The sequence below is a fragment of the Eucyclogobius newberryi genome, unplaced genomic scaffold (assembly GCF_026437365.1).
Source record: "Eucyclogobius newberryi isolate DKJ021-1_F unplaced genomic scaffold, fEucNew1.0.hap1 SCAF_3, whole genome shotgun sequence".
Classification (NCBI taxonomy): domain Eukaryota; kingdom Metazoa; phylum Chordata; class Actinopteri; order Gobiiformes; family Gobiidae; genus Eucyclogobius; species Eucyclogobius newberryi.
In genome coordinates, this window is record NW_027315945.1 from 6,164,912 (window position 1) to 6,191,190 (window position 26,279).

At 40.7% G+C, this 26,279-nt stretch overlaps 1 protein-coding gene across 1 annotated transcript in view; it reads right to left on the reverse strand.

Annotated features, from left to right (window-relative positions):
• Positions 1-3,069: 3,069 nt before the first annotated feature.
• Positions 3,070-26,279, reverse strand: part of LOC140374503 (neurexophilin-1-like) — a 44,960-nt gene continuing 21,750 nt past the window's right edge. The window contains exon 2 of the mRNA XM_072461429.1: positions 3,070-4,294. Within this exon, the coding sequence (XP_072317530.1) occupies positions 3,494-4,294 (801 nt within the window). The 3' untranslated portion in view covers positions 3,070-3,493. The remainder of the gene's footprint in view (positions 4,295-26,279) is intronic.

Genomic DNA, 26,279 nt, shown 5'->3' on the forward strand with positions numbered 1-26,279 from the left:
ACGTGCTAGTCCGCTGAGTGGTGGGAGAGTAGTTTAGTCATCTCTGCTGATCTAAAAATAATGAGTTCAGGTCCAAACACTTTTAACGTCTAATATTTTCCTGTCTTGTTTCTTACCTGGTGCAGTTGAATTTCTCTCCTACTGTAGTCTGATTTGAGTGCCATCAAACTGCACTATTACACGCAGCGGGAATACATGCACTTCTCTACATGTGTTTTCAGGATCTTCGCGATTCGAACCATGACGTCTCAATTGTAGTTCCTGGGTTTAAATGGATTTTAAATTGCAGTTTTCCTAGCGTGCATGTAAACGTAGTGACTATTGTTGCATCACCGTTTGATACTTTTCACCACAATCTTTCTTTTGACACTGTATTATCCCCACTCGTCATCTGTAACAGTAGACTCCAGACACAGATTCCTTTTGACAGCGACCCGTAACATACGTGCGCATCCATGGGGCTGTCACAGAGGTAAACTGGCTCACCACAGCACCCATGTGTCACCTATGAGCGGGTCTAACGTGGAGTGACACCCAGCACCCATCTGCATTGACGTGTCTGTGTCGGCAGTGATTACGAGAGGCAGACAGGACGCATGATTGAGACGGAAGCGCACCGCCAGAGTAAACAAGTCTATTAACAGAAGAAAAGACGGGATTGTTTTGTGGCCTCTGCAGTGTCGAAACGTTACAATATTTACATAAATACAATCATCAGATTCCAGTTGTTGGCTGTTAGCTCAAGCGGTTATGCATATAGGGTTAGCGCTGCAACCATAGATAAAGGAGAGAGATGGTGGGAAGGTAAGATATGCATTTGGAGTGTAGTAGCTGACATATTGGGGAGGCCTTTGTAATTGTGTTTCTAGTCAATAGAATAGCAGAGAGGTTCAGACACTATTCACCTTCAAAACATTTCAAAACAAAAGCAAGTTAACATTGCTTGAAGGTCACAACAGCTCAAGGCGATTTGTAAACCCTTGAAAGTGTGTCAGTTGCTTTTGGGCTCAACAGCAGGGTGAGCCTTTTCCCTTTGACAATGAATACAATTTTGAGAGGTTTATCAGCATTAAAGTAATTATAGACCATAAAACATATTAGCTTATCATGCAACCACAACCTTTTTAACCCTCTGATCACCACGAAACAATTTTTGGGCCCTTTTGAGCATTTTTTGGTCAAACCTCATTATTTCTGGCTGTGAAAATTTGATTCATGAATTGAATCAAATTTTAAAATGCTGTCATGTTTTTTTTTTATCTTGCATGTTCAGTTCAAGAGCTTGAACAAAAGGATACGTTCGTCATCTTCGGGACTCTCGAGGGTCCCCATTTTTAACAACGATTTTTTTTTTGTACTTTCAAAACTCAGACCTCCTCGTCTATTTCTACTCTACTCATATATGTGTAGAGAAGACCCTTGAAAAGTCAATAATTAATGCAATTTGGTGCATTAGAGGTATGTAAAAAAACAATTCTGTCTGTAATGGAATCTATTGACTTCCATTACAGACACATGTTTTGACTAAAACATTATAATAAGATAGATTCCAATAGAAATGTGAACAAAAACTGTTTGATTGAGATGGTCTGAAGGAAAATTTGGTCTGTGAGTCCCTGGGTGAACACATAAATCTGCTCTGAGATGAGGGTCAAAATATAGTTTACTCTGGGTTTACTTTTAAGGCTATATGGCCTTATAAAGTTAACAATATGCATCATATATACAAAGTATAGAAATGTAAGCGTAGAGTAGAAGTAGTTAAAGATAGTTTTGAAAGTTCTAATCTATGTGGAGTTTATGATCATTTAACAATAGGGACCCTCGAGCGTCCCTAAGGTGGGAGGACATGCAGTAAACTGTCGGAGTCGCGATTCGAACTCACAGCACTTCGGCTGGCTGCACTAGGGGCCTGGCATATGTGTGCTGTGCCTTAACCACTCAACCATCACGTGATGTTTTTTAAGGTGACCAATTGAATTGAATTCAATTTATTTTTATAACGTCCGAAATCACAACAGCAGTTGCCTCAGGGGGCGACAGTGAGAAACAGATTAAACAATGTTCATGGGGACTTCATCCCGTGACCAGAGGGTTAAATAGATGTTGCTATGATTTAAAGGTGGTCGAGAAGTACTACCATACTCTGTGGAAACATTCAGGTGGCAGACCTGCCATCTGTAAATACTTAAATATTTATATACCATAATCTTGCATCACGGTTATTGGTAAGGTTAAAGGCGGTATGGACGATTTTTCGGCGATTTGAGAACGCAGGCGGAAGTGCGCATGCGCACTTCCGCCTGCGGACTGATACAACACACACGTGCGTTTGTTTATTAGCGCAACGGAGCCCATCACATCGCTCGTCTCCCGTAGATTTCTGTCCACTTCTGCGTCAGCTCGAACTGTCTTTCTCCGTCTTCATTTTGCCCCGTACACTGAGGGAACTATATTATGATAGATCCATGCGCTTAGGCACGCGGAAACGTGGGGACGAACCACACGCGGCTGCAGGTGAGCGGTAGGTGCGTTTTATGATTGATACGTGGCAGGACTAATGATTTATCCACGCCACGAGGAAATATGATAAAAAATTTGCTGAAAAAAATCGTCCATTCCACCTTTAAAAATATAATTTTTAAATTACTACATTTGAATCCTTTTCCCCACGTCACAATAATTAATCGACTTATAAATTCAATAAATTATAGTTGGAACAATTTATTTTGGAGCTCAGTATTTATTGTGTGTACATTCTCTTTGTATTAGTGGGGAGATTTTGTATTATTATTTTGTATTATGAAAGAATTTGAAATGTATAAGGTTGAATAAGTAAGTTCTATGACAAGTTATTGTTTCATTTTGACATTTATTTTGTGCAGCTCATATTTTTCAACAATATTGTACATTTAAAAATGGTTTACCGGGATTATCCTGTGTTTTGTACTGATATTGTGTCAGTGGCATAACGTAGTTTCAATACTGTTTCAAAAATAATTACCATGACAAGCTTACCTGGATGAACAAGGAATTACAACGACGGTTATTGGTTAGGCTCCAACTCCTCATATTTACATATTTTTTATTTATTTTTTTAATTGTTGAGAACATTTTCTGGAACTCAAACTCCCACTGTTATGCTCGGGACGTTTTGGCAAATCATTCACTGATCATGAGAAAAGGGGATGAAGTTTCAAACAGTTTCACATCCAGTTCGTACTTCACTTGCCTTGACCTCCCCAATATGACATCTGACTAATTTAATGACATCTCCTTTCTTACATCTATAGTTGCAACTCTAGAAGTGTTAGTCTCAATGCTGCTATAGAACCTCTTTTGGGTCTTCTTCTGTGGAGCACAGTGTCTATTGTCACTTTAGCTCCATGATGTTTTTTTTCTTTTTTTTTTACATAGCTCCAAAGGACCTTTACCAGGCCTCTTCCTGTTCCTGCTTCCTTCTTTAGTCTCGCCCCCTCATTTGGTCACACGATCATCCAGTTGGCAGGTAGGGCGTGTCGCTGTGGTAGTTATAATCTGGACACACCTTCTGCACCAGCTTGTAATCGGTGCTGTGGAACGTGATGAAAATGCAGATGACCTTGAAGGGTTTGGAGCACAACCAGGATACGTGGCTTTGGGTCTGCTCTTGCGGGCAGCTCTGTGATGGGTCATGGGCGCACAAGGAGTTCCGCGTCCCCTTCTCCACCTTCTCATACTCAACACGACAGTTGAAGAGCTTGGTTTCTTTGGTCTCCAGGGCGGTCTGCTGCTGCTGTTGATGGTGATTGTTCGGTTGATGAAAGTGCGGGTGAGGTTGAACTTGGAACTCCACAGCCTTGGTTGGAGGTACCAGCCCCACGGAGACATTTCCCTGCCCGGTGGAGTTGTGCCGGAAGTAAACGCTGAAGGTTCCATTGCCGTGGTCGACAATTTTGCCTGTGATGAGGAGGTTGAGCTTGACGGTCTTGATGTTGGAATGGAAGTCACCCCAGCCGAACATCTTCTTGAACTTGCCGGTTTTGACGATGGGTCTTCGCTTGGTCCTGGAACGGGGATCGCGGGGGTCTCTGGAGGATGAGGAGGTGTTGTAAAGCCAGTTCCAGTGTTCCTGTTTGGGGAAAGGATTTGGGCCGTCATAGTCCAGATCGATGGTGGTAAAGTTCTCTTTGCCATAGAGGTTCTGGGAGAGCAGGCGGCTGATGGACAGGCTCTTGCTGCGGCTGCTCTCAGTCCAGTAGGTCTTCACTTTGGACTTGGGGGTCTCTCTAAGATGGGAGTTGGCACAGATAACCTGCAATGACAAATTAGATTGATGTGAGTGACAAATGTATGTTCTAAAATCAGTAATTTGACACTGGGGTTGAAATGTGCACATACATTAATGGGATGTAAAGTCTACCAATGTTAACGTTTAAAAAACTGTAGTAATAGTAGTACTTGCCTCCGTGGTGTTATAGATATATTATTATTATACATTTAATGCCACAATGTAAGACATTTCAGGCAAAGGACTAGAATCTCCATGGAGATAAGTAGGTGCTTTATCCTTTACCAGAAAACTAACATAGGGCACCTTTAGCACTAGAATCCCTCCAAGCTTCACATGGACGTGTCACACAGGTGGGTAAAGCCCCCAGGAGGCGCACGAGAAGTTGTGCGCACAGGGGCAGCTCATCCATATGCTAATAGGCCTGATTTTATTTCATATTTTAGCGCAGGGAGAGGAAATTGAGGGATACGTTGGTAAGTCCCCAAGTCCAATTTCATTATTTTAGTTAGTTAATTAGTTGGCCCTTTTGTGTACATTTGTGTACAATTACACAATTATAAGCACAGCAATATTTAAATATGTACCATTTCAATACACTTGGACCCAGAGCTCTGACATTTCACACAGTTATTGTTGACCAGTAGGGCAATGACTGTAGGGAATTTGGACTGCTATAATAAAAAGACCCTAGTGAGGATGGGTCAAAATAAGTGGGCCTGAACAGGAAATAATGTTATCAATAATAAAAGTTAAACATGATTATTCAGCTCAGAATATAATCTTACAAACAAAACAGTTATAATTGTGAGAATTGTAGGCAGCAACAATAAGTAATTTCAGTTCAATGTACACTCTGAATAATAATAATTATAAGCGTAACCGGGACCACCGGTTTGTTCATTTAAAACATGGCAATCATTTTCTATATACATATATTTATCATTTGCATTTACAATAAATGAATGAATGAATTATCAAGAAACTCAAAACATTTTTTTGAACATGTTTACATACACAAATTGAGCACCCTAGCCGGTGCTGCGAGCAGACGGAACTACTCACTGTGTTTTCCGGACTATAAGTCGCACCATATACACCAATATATAATGGAACTGGAATATAAGTCGCATTTTTGGGGGAAATTTATTTGATAAAATCCAAGAACAGACATTTCATCTTAAATGCAATTTAAAATAATAACAAATTAGACAAAAGCATGGTGAATATGTGACTCGCCACCGCAATTGTCGGACCATGTCGGCCTCGGTGAAACTGAGAAAAACAGCATTTTACTTTTTTTTCCCCAAATTTGTGATTTTCGTTTTTTTGCAGAATGTGCTAGTTGAAGTTATGAATAAGACCCTGTGTGCGTCAGATAACACTATTGGTTGTCTTAAACGTATACATTAAGCTGTTAAAAATGTGGAGTTTTCGGGTCTTTTTCCTGCTCTCCTGGGGGGCGTCACCTTTTTCTAGCCAACGTGTTGTTTACATTTTCCACCAATCAGCTGTGATCCGCATGGCTACAGCTGCGTGCTCCGTGTTTTCCTCTCATTACTCCAGACCGTCTTCAGAACACAGTCTTCAGAGCTTACATTTCCTGGACTACATTGCAACGGAACTGTTTACTCAGGTACACTTTTACTTTACTACTAAATTATTGCTTTAACGCTGTGTTTTAAGGCGGTCTCGTGATCACTTTAGAATCTTACTTGTCTGCTCCAGTGGAGCTAATGCTAAGCTAACATGTTGCTTCAGTGCACTCTGCAATACGGGCTTAATGTGACTACTTGCTGTTATCACCATGTTATCGGGTTATTTTTCGGCGTGGGTTGGCCCGTGGGTTGTGTGGGTCGTGCTTTGTGTCTATTTTATGGTGCTAAACCGGCTGTTACCCCCACAGCCTGGAGCTAAACGCAGCTATTCGGAGCTAAGTTGTAAGCTAAACTTTGCTATGTTATCGGGTTATTTTTCGGCGTTTTGTCTGTACAAATTATATACTTATGTAGTATTTCTTGACCCGTGGGTCGTGCTTTGTGTCTGTTTTATGGTGCTAAACCGGCTGTTAGGCCCGGAGCTAAACGCAGCTATTCGGAGCTAAGTTGTAAGCAAAACTTTGCTATGTTATCGGGTTATTTTTCTGCGTGGGTTGGCCCGTGGGTTGTGTGGGTCGTGCTTTGTGTGTGTTTTATGGTGCTAAACCGGCTGTTAGCGCCACAGCCTGGAGCTAAACGCAGCTATTCGGAGCTAAGTTGTAAGCTAAACTTTGCTATATTATCGGGTTATTTTTCGGCGAGGGAAGAGAAAAAAACTACAACTCCCGATACCACTTCTGGTCACGTGGCTTACGTACGTTGCACGCATACTGTATGTATGCCAGGGGTGGGCAATTATTTTCCTCCAATGGCCATATTCGAATCCAGGCAAGTAGCGGAGGGCCGGCCCGCAATCATTGGTGTGAATAAATAAATAAATAAATATATATATATATATATATATAAAATATCACTTTTCTGTCAAACATAGGCTATTGAATCTATTATTTAATTAATTTCATGTCATCTTTATTAAGGATACAAGTGCAGACAGATGTTACAGACAGTTAAAAAATAGAAACTTAGAGATAGAAATAGAATCTTTCTAGGGGCCAGATTAAAACATGCAGAGGGCCACATCTTGCCCCTGGGGCCACAAATGCCCCGTTATGTCCTAAGGGCAAAAAATAAATAAAAATGTGTTATTATTTTTTTTTTAAATATTACTTGGCGGGCCGGATTATAAAGACAAACGGGCTGTATATGGCCCGCGGGCCGTAGTTTGCCCAGGTCTGACGTATGCTAATATAACACCTTCAGTTACATGACGCATAGACAACAAACTGTCGTAAGTGTCTGGTATGCTAACGTAACATAATATGTTACGTTAATTCTAAGATGTCACTTCTAAACAACTCTGCAAATTGCGGAGTTAGAGGAAGTGCAGATTCTTCTTCTGCTTCACTTAAAGCCAAGAGCGCCCTCTTTTGGTTGCCAGTGTGAAAATAATCAACAGGTGAAATGCGCTTACCAGTGTAAAAATAACGACCAAAATGATAAAATAATGTGTTAATAATATCACTCTGTCGCTCCGGAGTACAAGTCGCGGCCAAAACTAAGAAAAACGGTTCGACTTATATAGTCGACTTATCTAGTGCTACTAGTAGTGCTACTAGTCTACTACTGCTGTAAACAGTTTAGGGCAGTTATAGTTCTTCTTTTTGAGGGACAATTTGAAGTCAGAAGAGCATAAATGCTGCTTCTCAAACCATTTCCATCAGATTGAAATTGACTTTCAGAAGGAAGTTGAATTATCTTGATTTGTAATACAGTGTCCAGATAACTACCTTTGGAACCTTTTCCACTATGAACCACTCATGGATAAATGAGAGATTACATCAATATGTCTTATATCAATGTCTTAAATTTAAACATAGATTTACCTGTGACCAATTCAGAAAGTCAGTCTATGGTCTTCCACAATCTTGCATTGAGCATTGTAACATACTCTCGTTTCACCTGACATCTCTCCTGTCCTGCCCTGCCACTTGTCCAGTCTCTCCCTGGGTTGCACACCACTGACAACCTCCCCCCTCTCCTCAGCTCCAACTGTTGCTTTAGCTAACATCCACCATCGCCTTAGTGGTGTGTGAAATGCCAAGATAAAGATAAAAACTCCATCTCGACCCGCTTGTGCACGCTTTGTTCGCTTTACCTGCTCAATGTAGCCCGGACGCATGATGGATGATTCACTCAGCCCGCTTGCACCCCGAGAAGAGGGCAGCTACTATACCAGCCCCCCTCCCAAAAAAAACCAAGAGACAGCCGATCTATCCCCTCTCGCCGTTTACATTGTGTCCAGATCAATACTGTGAAAATAAGCTTTGTTCTCATTCACGAAAGTTCAACCCGCGTGACATTGTGCGGTCGTCAGTGTGTAGCAGTGAACGCCCGTGAAGCATGCGGGTGAACTTTGGCTTGGATGTGTGGGGTGGTGCTGGAGGAGGAGGGTGGGGGCTGCAGTGTTCTGAAAGGATGGCCTCCAGTTGTTTTGAAGAGCAGAGAATGATGAATGCGAGCGCGGAGAGGAGGACATTTAGCGCGGCGCTCACCTCTCTCACAGCGAGGACAAAGAAAAAGCTGCAGTGCTTTTGGAAGACGCTATGATATTAATGTTGGGCTGTGAGTTGTCAAAAAAAAAAAACAATGATCAGATTGTAATTCAAATAAAAAAACAGAATCGAAACTAGATCCAAAATCACAACAAAATTTGACTTTTTCTGTATGTTTTAGAATTGTCTTGACCTACAGTATATCAAAACAATTACAATAATCTTATCTGAAAGTTTTATTGCCAGTCAGCGAACGAAATTTACTAAGGAACTTCCACGACATAATATTAAAGGGGACATGATATTCTAAATCAACTTTAATGAGGTTTTAACCTTGATACAACAATGTTTCCTGATAATTAGGACATTTAGACTTTTCATTGACCTAATATAGGGCTATATTATTATCTGACAGGTTTCTTTATATTGAAACTTAATAACTATAATAGTAATACATGGAATAATGATACTTTGAGCCTTAATAAAGCATAAACAGACTCATATAAACAAATGGTTAAGAATGATTCAGGTTTAGTAAAAAATGTATTCCCTAAACCTAACTCCTAACCCATTTGTTCATATTAACTCTGTTTGTGTTGCTTTATTAAGGCTATTAAATGAATATTATACAATTTTACCTTTTAGTGTTTTTGGGATTATTGCAATCGCCGACTTCAAAATTTTATATGAAATCTACTCAAATCTAAACTCAACTGATTGTTTATTGCTTTTTTGTACAGCATAACCTAATACACCTTGTAAAATATTGTTTACATATTGCAAGCTCCGCCTCTTACCAGGTCCACCAAGTCTTTTATGAATCCACGCTAGCTCCAAACTCTGGCCTTCTTAGCGCTGATGGATCACACGGCGTCCAGGGGCGACCGCTATTTATCGGCTCTATTACTGCCTACATAACGCGGAGTACAATGGTAAAATCTCCCTCAAAAGCGCCTGGATCTACCACACTGTCCAGCCCTCCTCTGAGTTATGAGCACATTATATTGAGCCTGCGTTGCCGAAATTTGGAGCTGCGGCATTTGATCATGTTTCAGTTGATAATGCAGCTAATAAAAGTCAAAATGTCAGCGCTGACAGCATATTTTACATAAAAGAGAAGTCAGCAGCACCTTGTGTGATGAACTGGGAGAAAGAGAGAGAGAAATGGCCCACTAGAGGGTCACTAAAGTATTGCATGGGTGAAATATGTGGTGCCTTCAGGGGCCGTGCGTAAATAACAGTGTTGAGACTATCTGATGGAGTTTTATATGAGGCGTGTCTGCGGTAGTGGGTATGGGAGGGGAAAGTCTCTCATAATAGTAGAATGTGAATCAAGAGGAATAACATGTATTATTTGAAGTTCTGAAACATGAGAAGCAAAGGGATCTTGTTTTGAAATGCACACATCACATTCTAACAGTCAAGTATTCCTTTATTCCTTTACGCTCCGTGTACACTAACTCCAGTGCTGGTGCGCTTCAGGAACCATGCAGGTTATTTGCAGATTGTCTGTTACACCAACTCTGAACCACTGGGGTCTGTTTTTCATGAATGCCACACAGGATCACATAGTTTTATGCAAGAAAACTTGTCTAATGATCTGGAAACAAAACCAGGCCGTTGCAGTCTCTGGCAAAGACAGACTTCTTGCAGATTATTTTCGCAGACCTGCTCCCGGGCCCACGCCGCAGTGCTCGGCCGTCCGTGTAGCATTGATTTTAAGTCCTTTCTGTCTGATAGTACACCCGGTGTCATACGGATTTGGTGTCATTGGCATCATCTACTTGCAGAAGAGGGAATCACCTTAGGGAAATAAACAAAAGCTAGATTTCCCCCACATGGTAATGTAAACACACAGTAGTAATGAACATGATTTGAGGCAGAAATGCTCAAAAAGAAATACTGAACTTAAGAAAGTGGTGGTTGAGTAGTTAAGGCATAGCACACGTATGCCGGGCTCCAGGTGCAGCCGGCCGCAGTGTCGTGAGTTCGATTCCTGACTATTTGCTGCATGTCCTCCCTCTCTCATCCCCCGGACGTAGCCAATTGTTTGCTGAAAGAGACCTCTGCATCGCTGCCTTTGACATCACAAATCTGGGAAATTTGAAACAGTGTTTTCTGAGGCTCATAAATAGGAATAATGAAACAAGCATCATTGAATCTAAATACAACTCCAGGAATGCTTTTTTAGCATAATTTGTGCTCTTTAATTAATCATTTGTGTGAGAAACATATACTGAAGTCATTTTTTTTATTTCTTTTTAACATACAAAGAACATTGATTTACATTTTCATTATTTATCTTGCTTGATTATTATTTAGCTTGACACAGGACCGTTTAATCAAATAAATGTATTTTTGTTTTTACACATACAAAGTACAAGACTAGCTTTTGAATTTGGGACTTCAAAATAAACCAATGTATGTTTAGTGTAGAATATATTCTAAATCAGGTGAAAGAAGGACTAAACTGAACCAAGTCAAAGACTAAATTTGGGGGGTTGTTCCTGTAAAGTTTCTCAGAAAGATGTGACTCTTTTATGTAACATAAATAACAATAAAGTAGGCCAGACTTATCCAATTGTTTGCTGAAAGAGCCCCTGTACAAACCAAGTCTAAAGGATATTATAATAAGTATGCAGGCCTAAAACAGGTAGTTTAAAACAGAGTAATTCAAAACTTAGAGAAAACAATATCAGGAATAAATCTGGACATAACTATAGGTATTGCTATGGCCAACAGCAGGAAGACTAACCCCATTCTAAACCAAGTATATCATTTTTAGGGATTTTTTGTCTCGTAAGATTTACCTGACAGGAAAGTGCATTGTGAAACTGGGTTTAGACCGGGGAAGGACATGCGGCAAACTAAAGAGAGCTGGACTCTAACTCACAAACTCACAACTTTGTGACCCATTCCACATGGCAGGCATGTGTGCTATCCACTCAACCACGAGCAGCACTTTAACCAAGTCTAAAGGGGACTAAACCGGACCAAGACAGGTAAAGGATAAGGAATACAAATAAACCAGGACTACACAAAAAGTCTAAAGTTACTAGAGTTGGTTGTGTTACCAATATTTTATTCAAAATGGCTCTATCTGTTTTTTTTTGTTTTTTACATATTATGATATCTTTATACGCTGCTTTATATTCTTGAAAATGTATCTTTATATAACTTCCACTACTATGCAGATTACTTTAATGAATCCCGATCACACTGATCAAGTAGACAGACTTAGTGCTTGTGTGAAGAAAACCTGGATGACACTTACTTATCTGCTTCTTCAACGCTGAGACTGGACACACTGGAAAATGCCAGCGTAAACTCCAGTTCTACTGTAAAAAACCTTGGAGTCTTAGGTCAAATTTACAATACAAATCGAAGCGGATTCGGTTCGATTGGGACAAAAGCTGCAACATTCTCTTTCTTTGAGGTTCTGGTCTGGTTCACGTTCACAATACACTTTTATCAATCAAACCAAAATAATAATAATATCCAGAAAAATCCATCTTCCCTTCGCCTGTAGAGGTGCTGTGTATAATATCAGCAAAAGGAATGACTGGGAAGCATTAGGGAGAAGCTGGTGTTTCAGTTCTCAGAGCGATCATGTCACGTTGTGATTTGTAAACATATTTTGCGCCATCATCAGGCCACAACAGGCATATGCACGGCAAGCGTTTTTTCCCTGTATCTGACCTACTGCTTTCCTTTGCAGATTGGTGTGTGATTGTGTGTGTGAATGGGTGACTGGTTCCTTGATGTAAAGCGCTTTGAGTGTCTTGACGGTAGAAATGTGCTATATAAATGTGACCATTTACCATTTATTTTATTTCATACAATGTGTCATGTGTGAAATATTGATCCAATTCTTTAATCAATATTAACTTTGAATGTCACCCTCTTTCGTAAGTGCGAGGACATAAATTACACTACAGTACTAGTAGAACCACTACAGGGACCATATTGCAGCTTTGTGCCCAATGTCCGGACCTAACGCAGTTTAAGCATTGATTAGGAGCCACATTGAACCTGCCTTGTTCTTTTCCTTTTCCTCTTCCACAAGATAATGTGCTAGGTCCACGTCCTTGATTGTAAATGATTGCTGAAGCAGGTGTTTTGGCGTTTGCATTTGGGTCTGTGGCCGGTGGTGCCACATGTGGTGGTGCCATAGTGGATTGTACGCCTCCAATGACCAATTTAATTGCCATAGGAAGCTGTTGGGCACTGTCTGACACTTATTATCTTCTGTTGCCACAATTATTACCTTCTTTTTATCATTCACATATTCCATAAGTTGTAGTTTGAGCGTAGCCACTTCCATTTTCTGCTCATCCTCATTCAGTCCATTCTGTTCCTTCAGGTATTTGGTAACATGATGTTGTCAGTGTGCATCAAACTCTTCTTTTGTTTTGGAATGGAGGCCAACCACGTCAGCCAAATGATCCTGGACAGAGTTGGGTACCAGACTTTTACCAGACTAGTAAAGATGGTGCTGCCTGTGCCTGGTTATATGGACTCTCCAGTTGCATCATGGAACAGTGCTTTAGCTCTTTGCTTACAGGTAAGAGCCATCAGTGGAGTACATTTCTTTTAGCACCAGGCTTAACTGAGACGTTATGGTGGCAAGTTGTGTGGATGCTCTAACTGAAGTGTGAATCTGCCAGGATACTTCAGAATGGACCTTGTCCGCTGTACGCTCATCTGATCTGCTCTTACAAGAATTGGAGGAAGGCTGGCACGTGTCAGTTTTGGCAGTTTCAACATTAGATCTTTTACTGTAAATGGTTGGTACACTGCTTGGTTATTTGCAGTCATTAAACCAGCTTTCTGCTCCTTTCATCTGTGCTGGAGCTCTGGTCTTTGTTTTTGTTATTTACTCTAAAAGAGATGTGCTTATAGGCATAGTTTTATGTTTCACTTTGTTTTTTTCTGATTGTAGAGATGGTACTTGTTTGATGTTTTTTGTTTTAGCACCCACATATTGGCCTGATTAGAATTTCTTTAACTGAAAATAATAATTTTCTTCATGTTCTTTCAATTTCTTTTTGTCTACAAGTTTTCCTTTCACTGTCCAAACCGGAAGAGGTCCTTCATCAGTCAGCCTTTTTGCTTTCTTTGGGTTTTGTTAATTTATATATTTGAGATTCTGTAAAAATGTATTAATTTTGCTCCATCATCCTACATCCAGCGGGGAATTTTTTGTGTGCACAACTCATATGTTTCTTCTTCTTGATGCAGTGAGAGGCCCACATTCTCCTCCATTTCTGTCGAAGTTTTAGTCTATGAATAGACTGCGCAGAGGCGAGGATTATTCTCATGGTCTTTACTGTGTTTGTTCATATTCATACAGGAAAACAGGTTAAACAGTACAGCATTGTCCTCATTCCATCTTCTTGCAGTTTAACTATAGTTTAAATAACTGTTATTTGCATCCGATGTGATGTGTTATTTGCATCAGCCTTAAGATTATTTGTCCAGTTTACAGATCATGAAAAAGTACACAGTGACTAGTTATTGTGTTCCATATGATAAAAATGCAACATAACAAGATAGTGACATGAGAATGTCAAAGTTCACATTCACAGCCACATGTGCGGCTCAGTGTGAGCTGCAGTCGAGGTAAAAGCGCGTTAGGAGGACCGATGAGTACAAGGCGGGCTGAATTCCCTGGATCGTTTGGAATGCCCGGTAAAGAAATTGTGATAAAAATCTCAGCTGTTTTATAAACAAAGGCTGTATGGGTAAATGTGTTGATGTCACACCTTTCAGAGCTAGGTTCTGGCTGAGTCACTGTTAAAGCCAGCTTAAGTGTTATTTTTTATGTTTAATTCGATTTAGCTTCATTAAGATTGTAAGTATAATCACTGGAAATGGTTATATATTGTTGCGTGATCATTAGTAATTATAACTAGACTTTGACCAGCTGTTGTTACTTTCACGTCTTTCTCCTTTGTCCCGATATCAATCTCACACAGACCTTTGTGCTATAGACTATATCCTGGGGAAGGAAATATTCCACTTAGACCCATTGTGTGCAGATCCGATTCCATCACATACAATGGGGCCAAGCATTTAACAATTTTGGCACCATTGGTGAGGAACACAGAACACCATGTGGAAAACACACAGAAAGTTGTGAACAAAATGAAACCAAATGGACTCAACATGATCTAATGGCTTCGTATGACGTGGTGTTCATGAGGCAGTAGCAGTGGTGAAGACGAGACACCAAGCTAACACCTGAACACATCTGCACACTACTAGACATCTGTCTGAACACCACATACTTCTACAGACAGATTCACGACTGGGCCAACTTGTACATGGAGCAGTTTGAGAAGAAGGCACTAACCTCCTTTTCTGACACTCCTTCAAGTTTTTGTACAGCTACGTGGAAGACATTGTGACCACCAAGAAACGAGAGTTGGAAGCTTTCTCAGAACATATCAATGTGGTGGACCATAACATCAGCTTTACGCTAAAGAGAACCTCTTGGCTTTTCTTGATAGTTCCACAATCAGAGGAGAGGACAGTAACCTCCAAATAGAAGTACATAGGCCGATGGCTCTCCCGTACCACTACAAAACTGGATCATCCTAAGGACAAGATACCCACTCAAAAACAGAGCAATGAAGTGTATTCAAGCCAATGCAGTGGAGAAAGTTGTAAAGAGCGTTACATACAGTAGGTGAGACTAAACAGCCACTGCACAAACGGCTGTATATAAAGGGAAAGAATGCAAATTCAGGATTACAGAGCGGCGTGCATCTTCATCTTAAAGCCACAAACCACTGTTTTGAAGACCGCGAGGTGGAGATTCTAAGCAGAAGAAGAGATGTTTTTGTTAAAAAGAAGAGAATCCCTCTTTAAAGAAATGGAGGTTTAAGGTTCAGTTTATCCGTAATATACAGCAGCATTTCGAAGACATAGCGCAGCATCAGCCCTGGTCATTCTGATGCTAATCAGGTACTCAATGATGAGGGAGCTACAGTCAGCTAACAATAGGATTTGGTCCAATTACAGGGATTTTAGGGTAACAGAGAAGATTAGTTTCAGAGGAAACTTAAAAAGGTACTTACAAATAGATAAACAGGTCAGGCTATTATCTGGAGGTTCCACCTGGTGGGAAGTGCTTACGCAGCTCAGAGTAGAATAAATATCAGAGTTCTCAGACTAGATCTGCAGATTGAGAATTATTCTCTTTTCTACAATGGATCACTCCTGGATGAATGAGGGATTACACCGACTCACACAGGAGTTTGTTTTGATCCTGAGCCTCATGTGCGTCTCAGCGTGGCTCACTACATGATCACTTCCTGGTTTTGTTCCGCTCTCTGGTACGTTTGCATTCACAATTCAGACTAATCGTGCCAGAGTTTGATTCAATTGGACCGAGACCCACCTTTCCAACCGGACCGGAGTTTGATTCTTTGGTCCAGATCAGGATTCAATTGTGCGTTCACAATTACCCAGACTAAATCCTGATTCGAATCAAAAGTTTATTGTGAATGCAAGAGCTCTCGTTCACAGCACATATGAATCAAGCCTGTAAAACAGCCTTCTTCTTCATCTGTGTAATGTAACTAAAATAAAAATAAATCTTGCCTAACAGGGACGCTGAAAAACATATCCATGCATTTGTTACATCTAGATTAGACAAGAGTAAATCCCTGTTTGCAGCGTGCCCTAAAAGCTCATAAAAAGCTTTCAACTGGTTCAAAATGCAGCAGGAAGAGAGCACATTACGCCGGTAATGGGGTCTTTTCACTGGCTCCCTGTCGGAGTTTAGAATCAAATTTAAAATCCTCCTCCTGACTTACAAAGCCATAAATGACATGACCCCATCCTACCTCAAAGATGCTATAGAACCATATCATCCAAACAAAGAACTTCGCTCTCAAAATGCTGGCCTTCTGGTGGTCCCAAGAGTCTGTAAAAGCACAGTAGGAGGTAGAGTGTTTAGCTAAAAAGCTACTGTGTTAGGGAATCAGCTCCTGTCCATGTTAAAGAGGCCGACACAGTCTCTTCATTTAAGACCAGGCTTAAAATGTTTCTCTTTGAAATTGCTTATGGAAGGGCAGGTTAGGAACAAACATATAAACCTACAGTTTCAGCTACTATGCTGGGGGAAGTATGGCAGCTGGAGCACTGTTTTTCTCCTTCTTCCACTCCTATTGGGGAGTGGTATTGTTTCAGACACTGCTGCTTCAATAGATGCCCCATCTCACGACTTTGACCTGTCGACCATGATGCTCCTCAACTGCTTGGAGGAACTCTCTTGTTTGGTCTAATGACTGTTTCACTGTTGCCTTTCGAGCAAACTACTGTTGTGATTTTGGGCGTTCAATAAATTCAATTGAATTCAAATCTTTATTGCCCATGTACAGATACATTGCAAAGGCAACCCTTATAGAGTCAAACTGAGACAGCTGTGTGCTGTCTGCATCTACTTTTATTCTTTTCATGCTTCAAGAATAAGGAAATGTACGGAAGCTCATTGTATTCATTTAAAAAAAATCATCTTTGTAATTACGAGATAATATCTCGTAATTAAAGGCGTAATGGACAATTCTTTGGCCCAAATCTGAGTCTCATTTCCTCGTGGCGTGGACTGCTGATTAGTCCTGCCACGTATCAATCATAGGATGCACCTACTGCTCACCTGTAGCCCCGTTCTGGCTCGTCCCCAGGAGAGCAGCATGTTTCCCCGTGTCTAAGCGCATGGATCATAATCAATCATAATATAGTTCCCTCAGTGTACAGGACAAAATTAAGACAGAGAAAGACAGTTCGATCTGGCTCAGAAGAGACAGAAATCTACGGAGACGAGAGATGTGATGCGATCCGTCGCGCTAATAAACAAACGCACGTGTGGCCGCAAGGCTGTTGTGTACGTCCGCACGGGGGGAGTGCACATGCGCACTTCCGCTTGAGTTCTCAAATTGGCGAAAAATCATCCATTACGCCTTTAAGAGATAATTATCTCGTAAATATGAGATAAAAAAGAAGACAAAAATTATATATATTGTGTTTAACTTTACTACTGGACCACAGGTTGTACATTGGTCAGACAGCGTACAAGCACTAAGACGGAATTAAGATAACCTTTATTTGTCCCACGATGGGGAAATTTCAGTGTTGCAACACAGATTAGGTCCAGAAACAGATTAGGCACAGAAGTATGATAATAAAAAAACCTCTTTTACTCTTAATAAAAATAACACTCTTATTTACAGCTGTTATATGGACAGAAAATATTACACAGGGATGAGTGACATTGTCACAGTATTGCACATGATTATGACAGTATTGCACTTGATCATGAAAGATGAATGACACGTGTTCAGGACTAACAGTGTTTGTTGTAGAGTCTGACAGCAGCAGAAGGAAAGACCTGTGAAACCTCCTTCACACAGCGAGGGTGGATCAGTCTGTCACTGAAGCTGCTCTCCAGAGCGGACAGAGTGTCCTGCAGGGGGTGAGACTCATGGTCCAGACGTGCCAGGACCCTTCTGTCCTCCACCTCCAGGACGGAGCAGGACTTCTTGATGACTTTGTCCAGCTTCTTCCTCTCCCTCCCACAGTATATGAATACAATGGGCACAATGAGTTTCCGTAGCATGCAAGTTTTTTCTTGCTAGCATTAACGGGACTTTGTCCTTTGTTGTTTAAAAAAGGCACAAATAACATCTATTACCATTATTAAGTTTAAATTAGTGCTGTCAGGTGATAAGAACAAAAAAATAATTATGTCACACTTTTGACGTATGATTATTCACAATTAATCACAGGCACATGCGCACATAACACAAATTTCTAATTTGGACATTTTCTTGAAGACATTCAACACATTCCTTTGGATGAACTCTTTATTAATGCATCAAATTACAATGATAATAATTGCATGAGTTAACAAGTTAACTTTGACAACCGTATAATTTAAATGAGTCACTAAGGAATGAAATAGTCAAGTCCGAGACACCTAAGTATTGTAACTATGAATACATTCCTTTACTCTTTTCTCTTGAAAGTTTGTACACTTCCAAGTACAAACTTGGAAGTGTACACCTCCCTTTCCCCTTCCCCAACAGCTGTGCCTTTCAGGTGAATCAATAGTGACACACATTCACTCCCGCTCTCCATTCTCCACGTAAGGAGCCGCCGCCGACTCATCTGGTTCCATAAAGGGTGTGTTGGAGGCCTCCCCCACCCCCAGCATCCCCCACCCCTGAGTTCCCCAGTTACGCCAGTCCGCTGTTTATCATACATTTTTCAAAAGAAACCACCTTATCACAACCGCTGCAGATAGCATTTTAGGTTTGTTCCGCAATGGACTACTAGACCATTGCATCGGCCCAATCTTAGCGAGGAGCAGAGTAGCAGGCTGTTTGTGCTATCAGCGCTTACATGGAGTCAGGGAATATATTAAACGGCTGATAAATGGAAAAATTCCCCGCGCCGAATCTGGGTCATAAAGTTTGGAGTGAATGAAAAGCTCCCAGGGGTAGGATTTAAGCGTGACACATGATGGGGCTAGTTAAAATCAATCAGGAAGCAAAAAAGGATTCATGCTGGAAATTCATAAGGAGAACTGCAAGCTATGTACTGCGCCAATATGTTTTAGTAAATAAATCTGGAAGTAAATATTGAAAGGCATGTTCTGGAGGCTTCTCAAGTAAATAGTTGGCATTACATTACTTGCATTACTTAAATTTTCCTAAGTATATTTATGAAAAACTTTCTATTTTAATTGTTTGGGTTGTATGGCTGCCAGCCAGTATCCAAAGATGGACATTTTGAGAATGATTTGCTCTAATAAGTCCCTGGCTAATAAAAATACATTAGCGTATTGTCCAGCAACAAATAAGACATATATTAGCGGTCTACTTTTGTTCAATAAATGATCAAAGTTTCTGTGATAGCTGCTAATGGGGGTCAGTATTCCCCGGTATCATAGTTCCCCAGCCCCAGCTGTTATTATAAATTAGGTTTGGGAATAGTGTCAGATTTAAAAATTAACAGTTTGGACACGAGGATTATTGGCACTTTTCTGCATGTGCAGTTACCTATGTTCACCTGGTACCTGTGTTCCTTGTCAATAGAATATGGGGAACATACAATGGCTTGCAATAGTTTTTGTACCCCTGGAACTTTTCCACATTTTGTCACGTCAAGCTCAAATTCAATAAGTGTATTGCCATTTTTTGTGAAAGAGGAACACAATTGTGAAGTGAAAATAAAACTATACATGATTTCCAGATTAAAAAAACAAACAGAAAAACTGAAAAGTTTCAAGACCCCGGAGTCAATACTTTGTGGCACTGCCTCTCTCTGCAATTACAGTTGAAAGTCTTTTGGGGTGTGTATCTAACCCACAGATTGAAATCTTTGTCCGTTCTTCTTTGAAAACAGCTCAAGCTCAGTCTCAGATTGGATGGAGAGCGTTTGTGAACAGCAGTTTTCAGATCATGACACAGATTTGATTTGGATGTAATGGAGTTAAAGATGCACTTGATACTGTTTGGTTTCATTCCCTGTGTTTATTTAAGTTTTTAGTATATAAAAATGTGAATATCATGTTGGCATTTTATTTTGAAAGGCCGGAAGTGCACACTACTTCCGGGGGTTTTATTTCGGTGGCTTCACTTCCCCTCTCAGTGCTGTGCTCAGTGACTAAATTACCCCTCTGTGTCTTAACAAAACACAAACACATGTTGATAGGACAACATTTTTACATGTAATGGGTGTTGTAGTTTTAGGCAAGTTTTATATATTTTATTATTTGGACAACTTGCGGTTAGAGACAGGGCGTCATCACCATTCTGGAGACTACATTTGACATCTAAATTTTCTGTTAGCTTAACATGTGTGCAGCATGGTGTTCAGCCATCTCACGTGCTGTTCTCATTTTATAGGGAGCTAGTGCGCCTGCAGTATGGAGACATTTAAAGTGTTTTTATGTCTGTCACAGGTATGTATTATTTTTACTTTGCAATGGAAAAAGGTTTTATTGTTCCTATGATTTATTTTAATGTGAGAGTCAACATAAGTAAATCCTGTGTAACATGGTAATAACACGGCCAGTATATATTGTTGAGTGCTGTGTTGCAGTCTGCAGAGGGGAGCTAGTGTGCCTGCTCTAGATGAAGACATGTTTAAAGGGGTTTTATGTCTGTCACAGGAGCAAAGGTGATCAATTCTACACTGTATACTGTCTTACGTATACGGCGTGACAAAGAGTTCGCACCCGTTACATCTGGCTTTATGTTTGGGGTTGTTGTCCTGCTGAAGCTGAAACTCCGCCCCAGTCTCAAGTCTTTCACAGATGCCAACAGGTTTTCTTCCAAGATTGCCCTGTATTTGGCTCCATCCATCTCCTCATCAGCTCTGAGCAGATTCCCTGTCCCTGCTGAAGACAAGCAGCCCACAGCCTGACGCTGCACCACCATGTTTGACAGTGAAGATGGTGTGTTCAGAGTCATGTGCTGTGTTAGTTTTACACCACACAGGCTTTTAGGCCAAACGTTTGCATTTTTATCTAATCAGACCAGAGCACTGTCTTCCACATGGTTTGCTGTGACATGGCTTCTGGCAAACTGCAAACAGGATTTCTTGTTTTTTTAAACAATGGCTTCTTCTTGCCACTCTTCCAGGGCAGATTTGTGTAGAGTACGCTCAACAATGAGCTGTGGATCTCTGCAGCTCATCCAGAGTTCCCTTGGGCCTCTTGGCTGCATCTCTGATCAGAGCTCTCCTTGTTCGGCCGGAGTTGTGCCATTCTTTCCATTTCTGGACGATTGATTGAACAGTGCTCTGTGAGATGTTAAAAGCTTGGGTATCTTTTCATAATCTCTAATAATACATAATACTCTTCTTTAAACTCCTCCACAACGTTCTCCCTGACCTGGCTGGTGTCTTCCTTGGCCTTCATGATGCTGTTTGCTCCCAAACGTTCTCTTAACAAACTTCTGTGGCCTTCACAGAACAGCTGCATTTGTACTGCAGATTAAATTACACACAAATGGTTTAATCAGGTCAAAGGTCAATCTTTTAGCAATCATCAGGCAACTCAGGGAAAAGGGGCTGAATTAATGCTGAATGCTGCTCTTTTTGTTTTTTATTTATTTATTTAACTGTGTAAATCATGTGCAATCAGTTGTCTTTCCACTTCATAATTGTGTGGCACTTTGTGTTGCTCTTTCACAAAAATGCCAATATAACTTATATAAGTTGGAACAAGTTCCAGGGGTATGAACACATTAGCAAGCCGCTGTAGGTGCTGAGGAACATAGGTGAGCAGAGCGTGATACCCAATTAGACAGTCCAGGCAAACACCGGGGTTTATACCAAGTAAGAAAACGTTATCCGTATAGTGCTTTTAAAAAGTTGTGCCACTTTTTGCATTGGTGTTTTTTTTGGCAAAACAAGGTGAAATCAAAATAAAACATTCTGCATATATTTTATGATGTTGTCTAACATTTTTAGAAACTTTTTTTTTTTTTAAACTATCCCTGGTGCGAGGTAAGTTGAGCCAGGTTTTGGGGTAAATTCAACCACCAAATTAAAGCCTGACTTTTGGACTTTTGTAAAAAACATTATAAAACTTGTACTTACACATTTCAAAGTGTCCAGTGAGAGATTCTATCCCAACAAAAGAAAGAGTATCGTTTTGTTTTTTGTTTGTTTGACCTAAAAATACAATATAAAGCATAAAAATAACCAAACCAACCATAAACCAAACTCACACATCTCATTAGCATAATTTTCTTGCCCATTGTTTCTTATCAAATCAAATCAATTTATTTTTGTAAGGCCCAAAATCACAACAGTCGCCTCAGAATCAACAATGTCTGTGGTGGCTTATGAGAGCACAGGCATATCAGCTTACCCCACAGCACCCGGTTCAATTTACCCCAGAGGGACTTTGTTGGAGAAATGTTAGGAAATACTTTGACACAAACTGTTAATGTATGCGTGTATAGCTTGGAAAATGATGACAACATGACAAAATGTTGCTTAAGATAAAATAGCGGCTCAACTCCAGTCTCCCTTTTATTGTCACAAAGTGCTTCACACAGTAATAAAAGGTCAGCCTGAGTAAAAAAGTAAAGAACGTAGAGAGAAGGAGTTTGTTCCAAAGTCGGGACCCGACAGCTTTAAAGGAGTGTACTTCCTGAGTCTTGAAACATGTTTGACCATCAGAAGACCTCAGGCTCCGGATCGGCCAATAGGGTTTGATCAAATTGGCTATGCACCCGGTTCTCATGTAAGGTCAAGAACAAGATTTGAAAGTGAACACGACACAAAATAAGAAGCCAATGAAGATTTTCTTAAGAAAGGAGTGATGTGGGCCCTCCTGTTTGTACGGGTCAGGAGCCTCGTGGACAAATATTGGACAAACTGCAGACCAGCCAGCTCTTTCTTGTTGAGGAAGGTGAAGAGGCTGTTGCAGTTGCCTAACCACAAGGAGAAGAAAGCATGGATAATCATCTCAAATTCATTTATAGATACCATAGCGATCTAAGTTTTGATATTTTCTGTAGCTGAAAGAAACTGTTGTCATAAGTAGTTTTGAATCATGTTCAAGGGACAAAGTAATTCCAAGATTTCTGATTTTAGCTTTTGCAACGTAGCAATCAGTTAATTAGATGACTTCTTTTCAGTGTTATCGCGTGAATCCACGTCAACCTGCTCTGCATTAGTCAGTGTAAATCTGCTATTATGTTATATAATTGGCAAAAACATTGACAATAAAAAAGAGAATAGCAATTTAATCCATGCATCAGTGTTTTCAAAAGCTAAATTTGTTTGAGTGCCATACAAATATTCCACCCCACTTTGATCAAATCCACTCAACTTGATTTTCAAAGTGAAATATCTGTAGAAGAAGAAGACGACAAAATAGTTGTTTTTGCAAATCAACTTTCTGATTAATTATGCAGCTACAATATTTTCATCAAACACAACTGAGACAACTAGGCTACAAATAAAACACTAAAACTTGATTGCTAATTATATGCTATCATAATCCCATCCCAGTGACTATAATAAATGACAGTTGTTTAGCAAGAACACATATACAATCTGCAAATATTGAGCTAGGATCATGGGAGTACCTGTCAGGTTGTTGGTACCAAAAAATATTGTCTGTGTATTAGCTTTGAAAACCAGCTAGCCTCTCATTTAAGTACTATCATCAAAAACATTTTAAAGGTACCCAGGTTAAGGTGGCTGTGGAAAACCTTGAGGTATTCCACCCTGATGTAGACAGAAGATCAAGTCCAGGAATTAAACCCAGAAAAGCTATTATTAATAGTTACAAAAAGTAAACCTTTGGGTATCTGTACTTTACTCAAATCAATTTTACAGTGGACAATTTTCACTACATTCGAGAGCAGGTATCTCTACATTGTACTCCACTACAAAGTTTTGAGCATTGATCAAACATAATTCAATTCAATTCAATTTATTTTGGAATTAAATTGAATTTTGTTTGATCAATGCTCAAAACTTTGTTGTGGAGTAGAGTACAAAGCACTTCACTACAAAGCATTGTATTGAGCGTTGATCAAGCAAAAACATACAGTTCTCTATAAAGAAAACTAAAATTGATAAGTGTTTCTGTTGAGTAAAGATCACTACATTTAACACATTAACACACTCAAAATCCGAGTGAAATGCTTTAACTTTTTAGTCTTAAAGTACAATTTAAAACAAGTACTTCAATACTTTATCTAAGTCGATTTTTGGCTCGAGCCATGGAATGGAATTCATTCCATGGAATGTGAGGAGTCATTGTTCTTGCCTCGAGGCAATAAGAAATGATTGTCTCGATTCCCGGACCAGACCATCATCACATGATTTCTCTGGGTGGAGTCTGCATGTTCTCCCCGTGTTACCGTGGGTTCTCTCCGGGTTCTCCGGCTCCTCCCACCGTCCAAACACACGCATGTGTTAGGCAAAATTGGTGACTCTAAATTGGCCCTAGTGAATGAATGTGAGAGTGAACTGTCTGTAATGTCTATGTCTCTGTGTTGACCCTGCGACGAGTTGGCCACTGCCTAAGGCCCAAAGTCACTGGGATAGGCTCCAGTCAACCGTGACCCCGAAAGGGAACAAGCGGTAGAAAATGGATGGATGGCTCGAGCCATGGAATGGAATTAATTCCATGGAATGCGACGAATCATTGTTCTCGCCTGGTTTCTTCTTCTTATTATTATTCATGGTCATTCTGCCACAACTCAGGCATTTTTGTCCCCCTGAACATTGATGAATGTCACACATGGGGACATAGACGCGATCGGCTCGGCCTAAAATTGAATAAAATGGAGGTTGCGAGAACGCCCGTCCCAACAGCGAAAAAGAAAAAAGAAGAAACTCTTAATCTTTGGCCTAGGCACATGAAACTTGGAACAGTGATAGAGCTACCTTTGATGAGTAAAACACACCTGGCAGCATCGCTCTATGATAAACAGAAAGTCAGCCATGTCGAATCAAAGTTGCGCCGCCACGCTTGACTTTTTTTTTTCAAAATTGTTCCGAGGTTTTTTTGTTTGATCGAGCTCAGAACAACACTTTTTGCATCTGGAGACATTGAAACTGAATAAAAATGGGAAAAAAGTTGATATTCTTTACGGTTTCCGCGTAAGACGCCCTAAAAAAGGCTTAATTTCCTGTTTTTTCAAGGACAAGTCACGCCTAATGAAGCCTGCGTAAATTCAGCCTGGAAGACCTAACTTCACCCATCTACGTCAAGGCCACCCGCTCCCCAGCTCAACCAACGCAGCCAGTCCGGGCGTCGGCCACCATGGAAGGACCCCTCTCCCCAGCGCCATCATCGCACTCAAGTGGCGTCCGTCTGAGAGAGTCGGATCCCTCACTTCACCATGGACTCTTCCAGGTTTCTGCGCTTATCCCAAAGACGTTATGCAGTTTTTTCCCGGCCAAGAAGGAGGGTGAAAGGACAGGGGACGTCTGCATCATGGCCCCCGCACCTGCTCCTCATCCCCAATCAACGCTCTCAAGTTACTCCTCCCCGCTCCCAATCAGCGCCCAGGCGGTCACATTTAAGCGCTCAGGCAGATGGCTCAGCTGTTCAAACCGTACTGCGACCCACTACCTCCCCCGCTCCTCCTCTACATTCTCCTCATCCTCTACCTTCTCTACACATCTACCACCACCAGTCTCCAGGCTCATCATGGAGTGCCCATGATCGCAACGTCTTCCGCTGGGGTCTGAGCGCCAAATAACCCACGTAATAAAGCTTGCTAAACAGTCCTTTCTCGTCGTCTCTGCGTCTCTCCAGGGTGAAATGGAATTGATCTTCGGAACTCATATTTCACTCACTAATGCGTTTTTATGGTCTGATTGGAAATTACAAAATTACAATTTTTTTTTTACTCTATAGCGCCCCATACCCATTGTGTGAAAAACTCAACATTGTCTGATTTGTTTGAAACTCATGGGTTATATTCTCCTCAAGACGCCGTGAAAAAAGTGCATTACAGATATTGTGTATTTTTCACTCTTGGCCAGCAGGGGCGCAATCAATGCCTTCACTTCCTCTTCCTCTTTTATTTTGATGGGATATTTCCTCTCGTGCCGCGGTCTTAGCATTAGCATTAGCGGCGGGTCTCTGTTGCTAGGTGACGGAGGTACAGGGAGGAGGGGAATAAACATGGATGCGCGGGAGGGCGGGTGTTTATTTAAGAAACACAGTTGAGTACTTTTTCCAACATTAGCTACTAAATCTATTACTCTTACTTCAACTAAACTGCTTGGTACCACAAACATGAGCATATACTGCATTGTGATACGTGAGGGAAATGGGAATGCTATTACTTGACAGGGGTGATG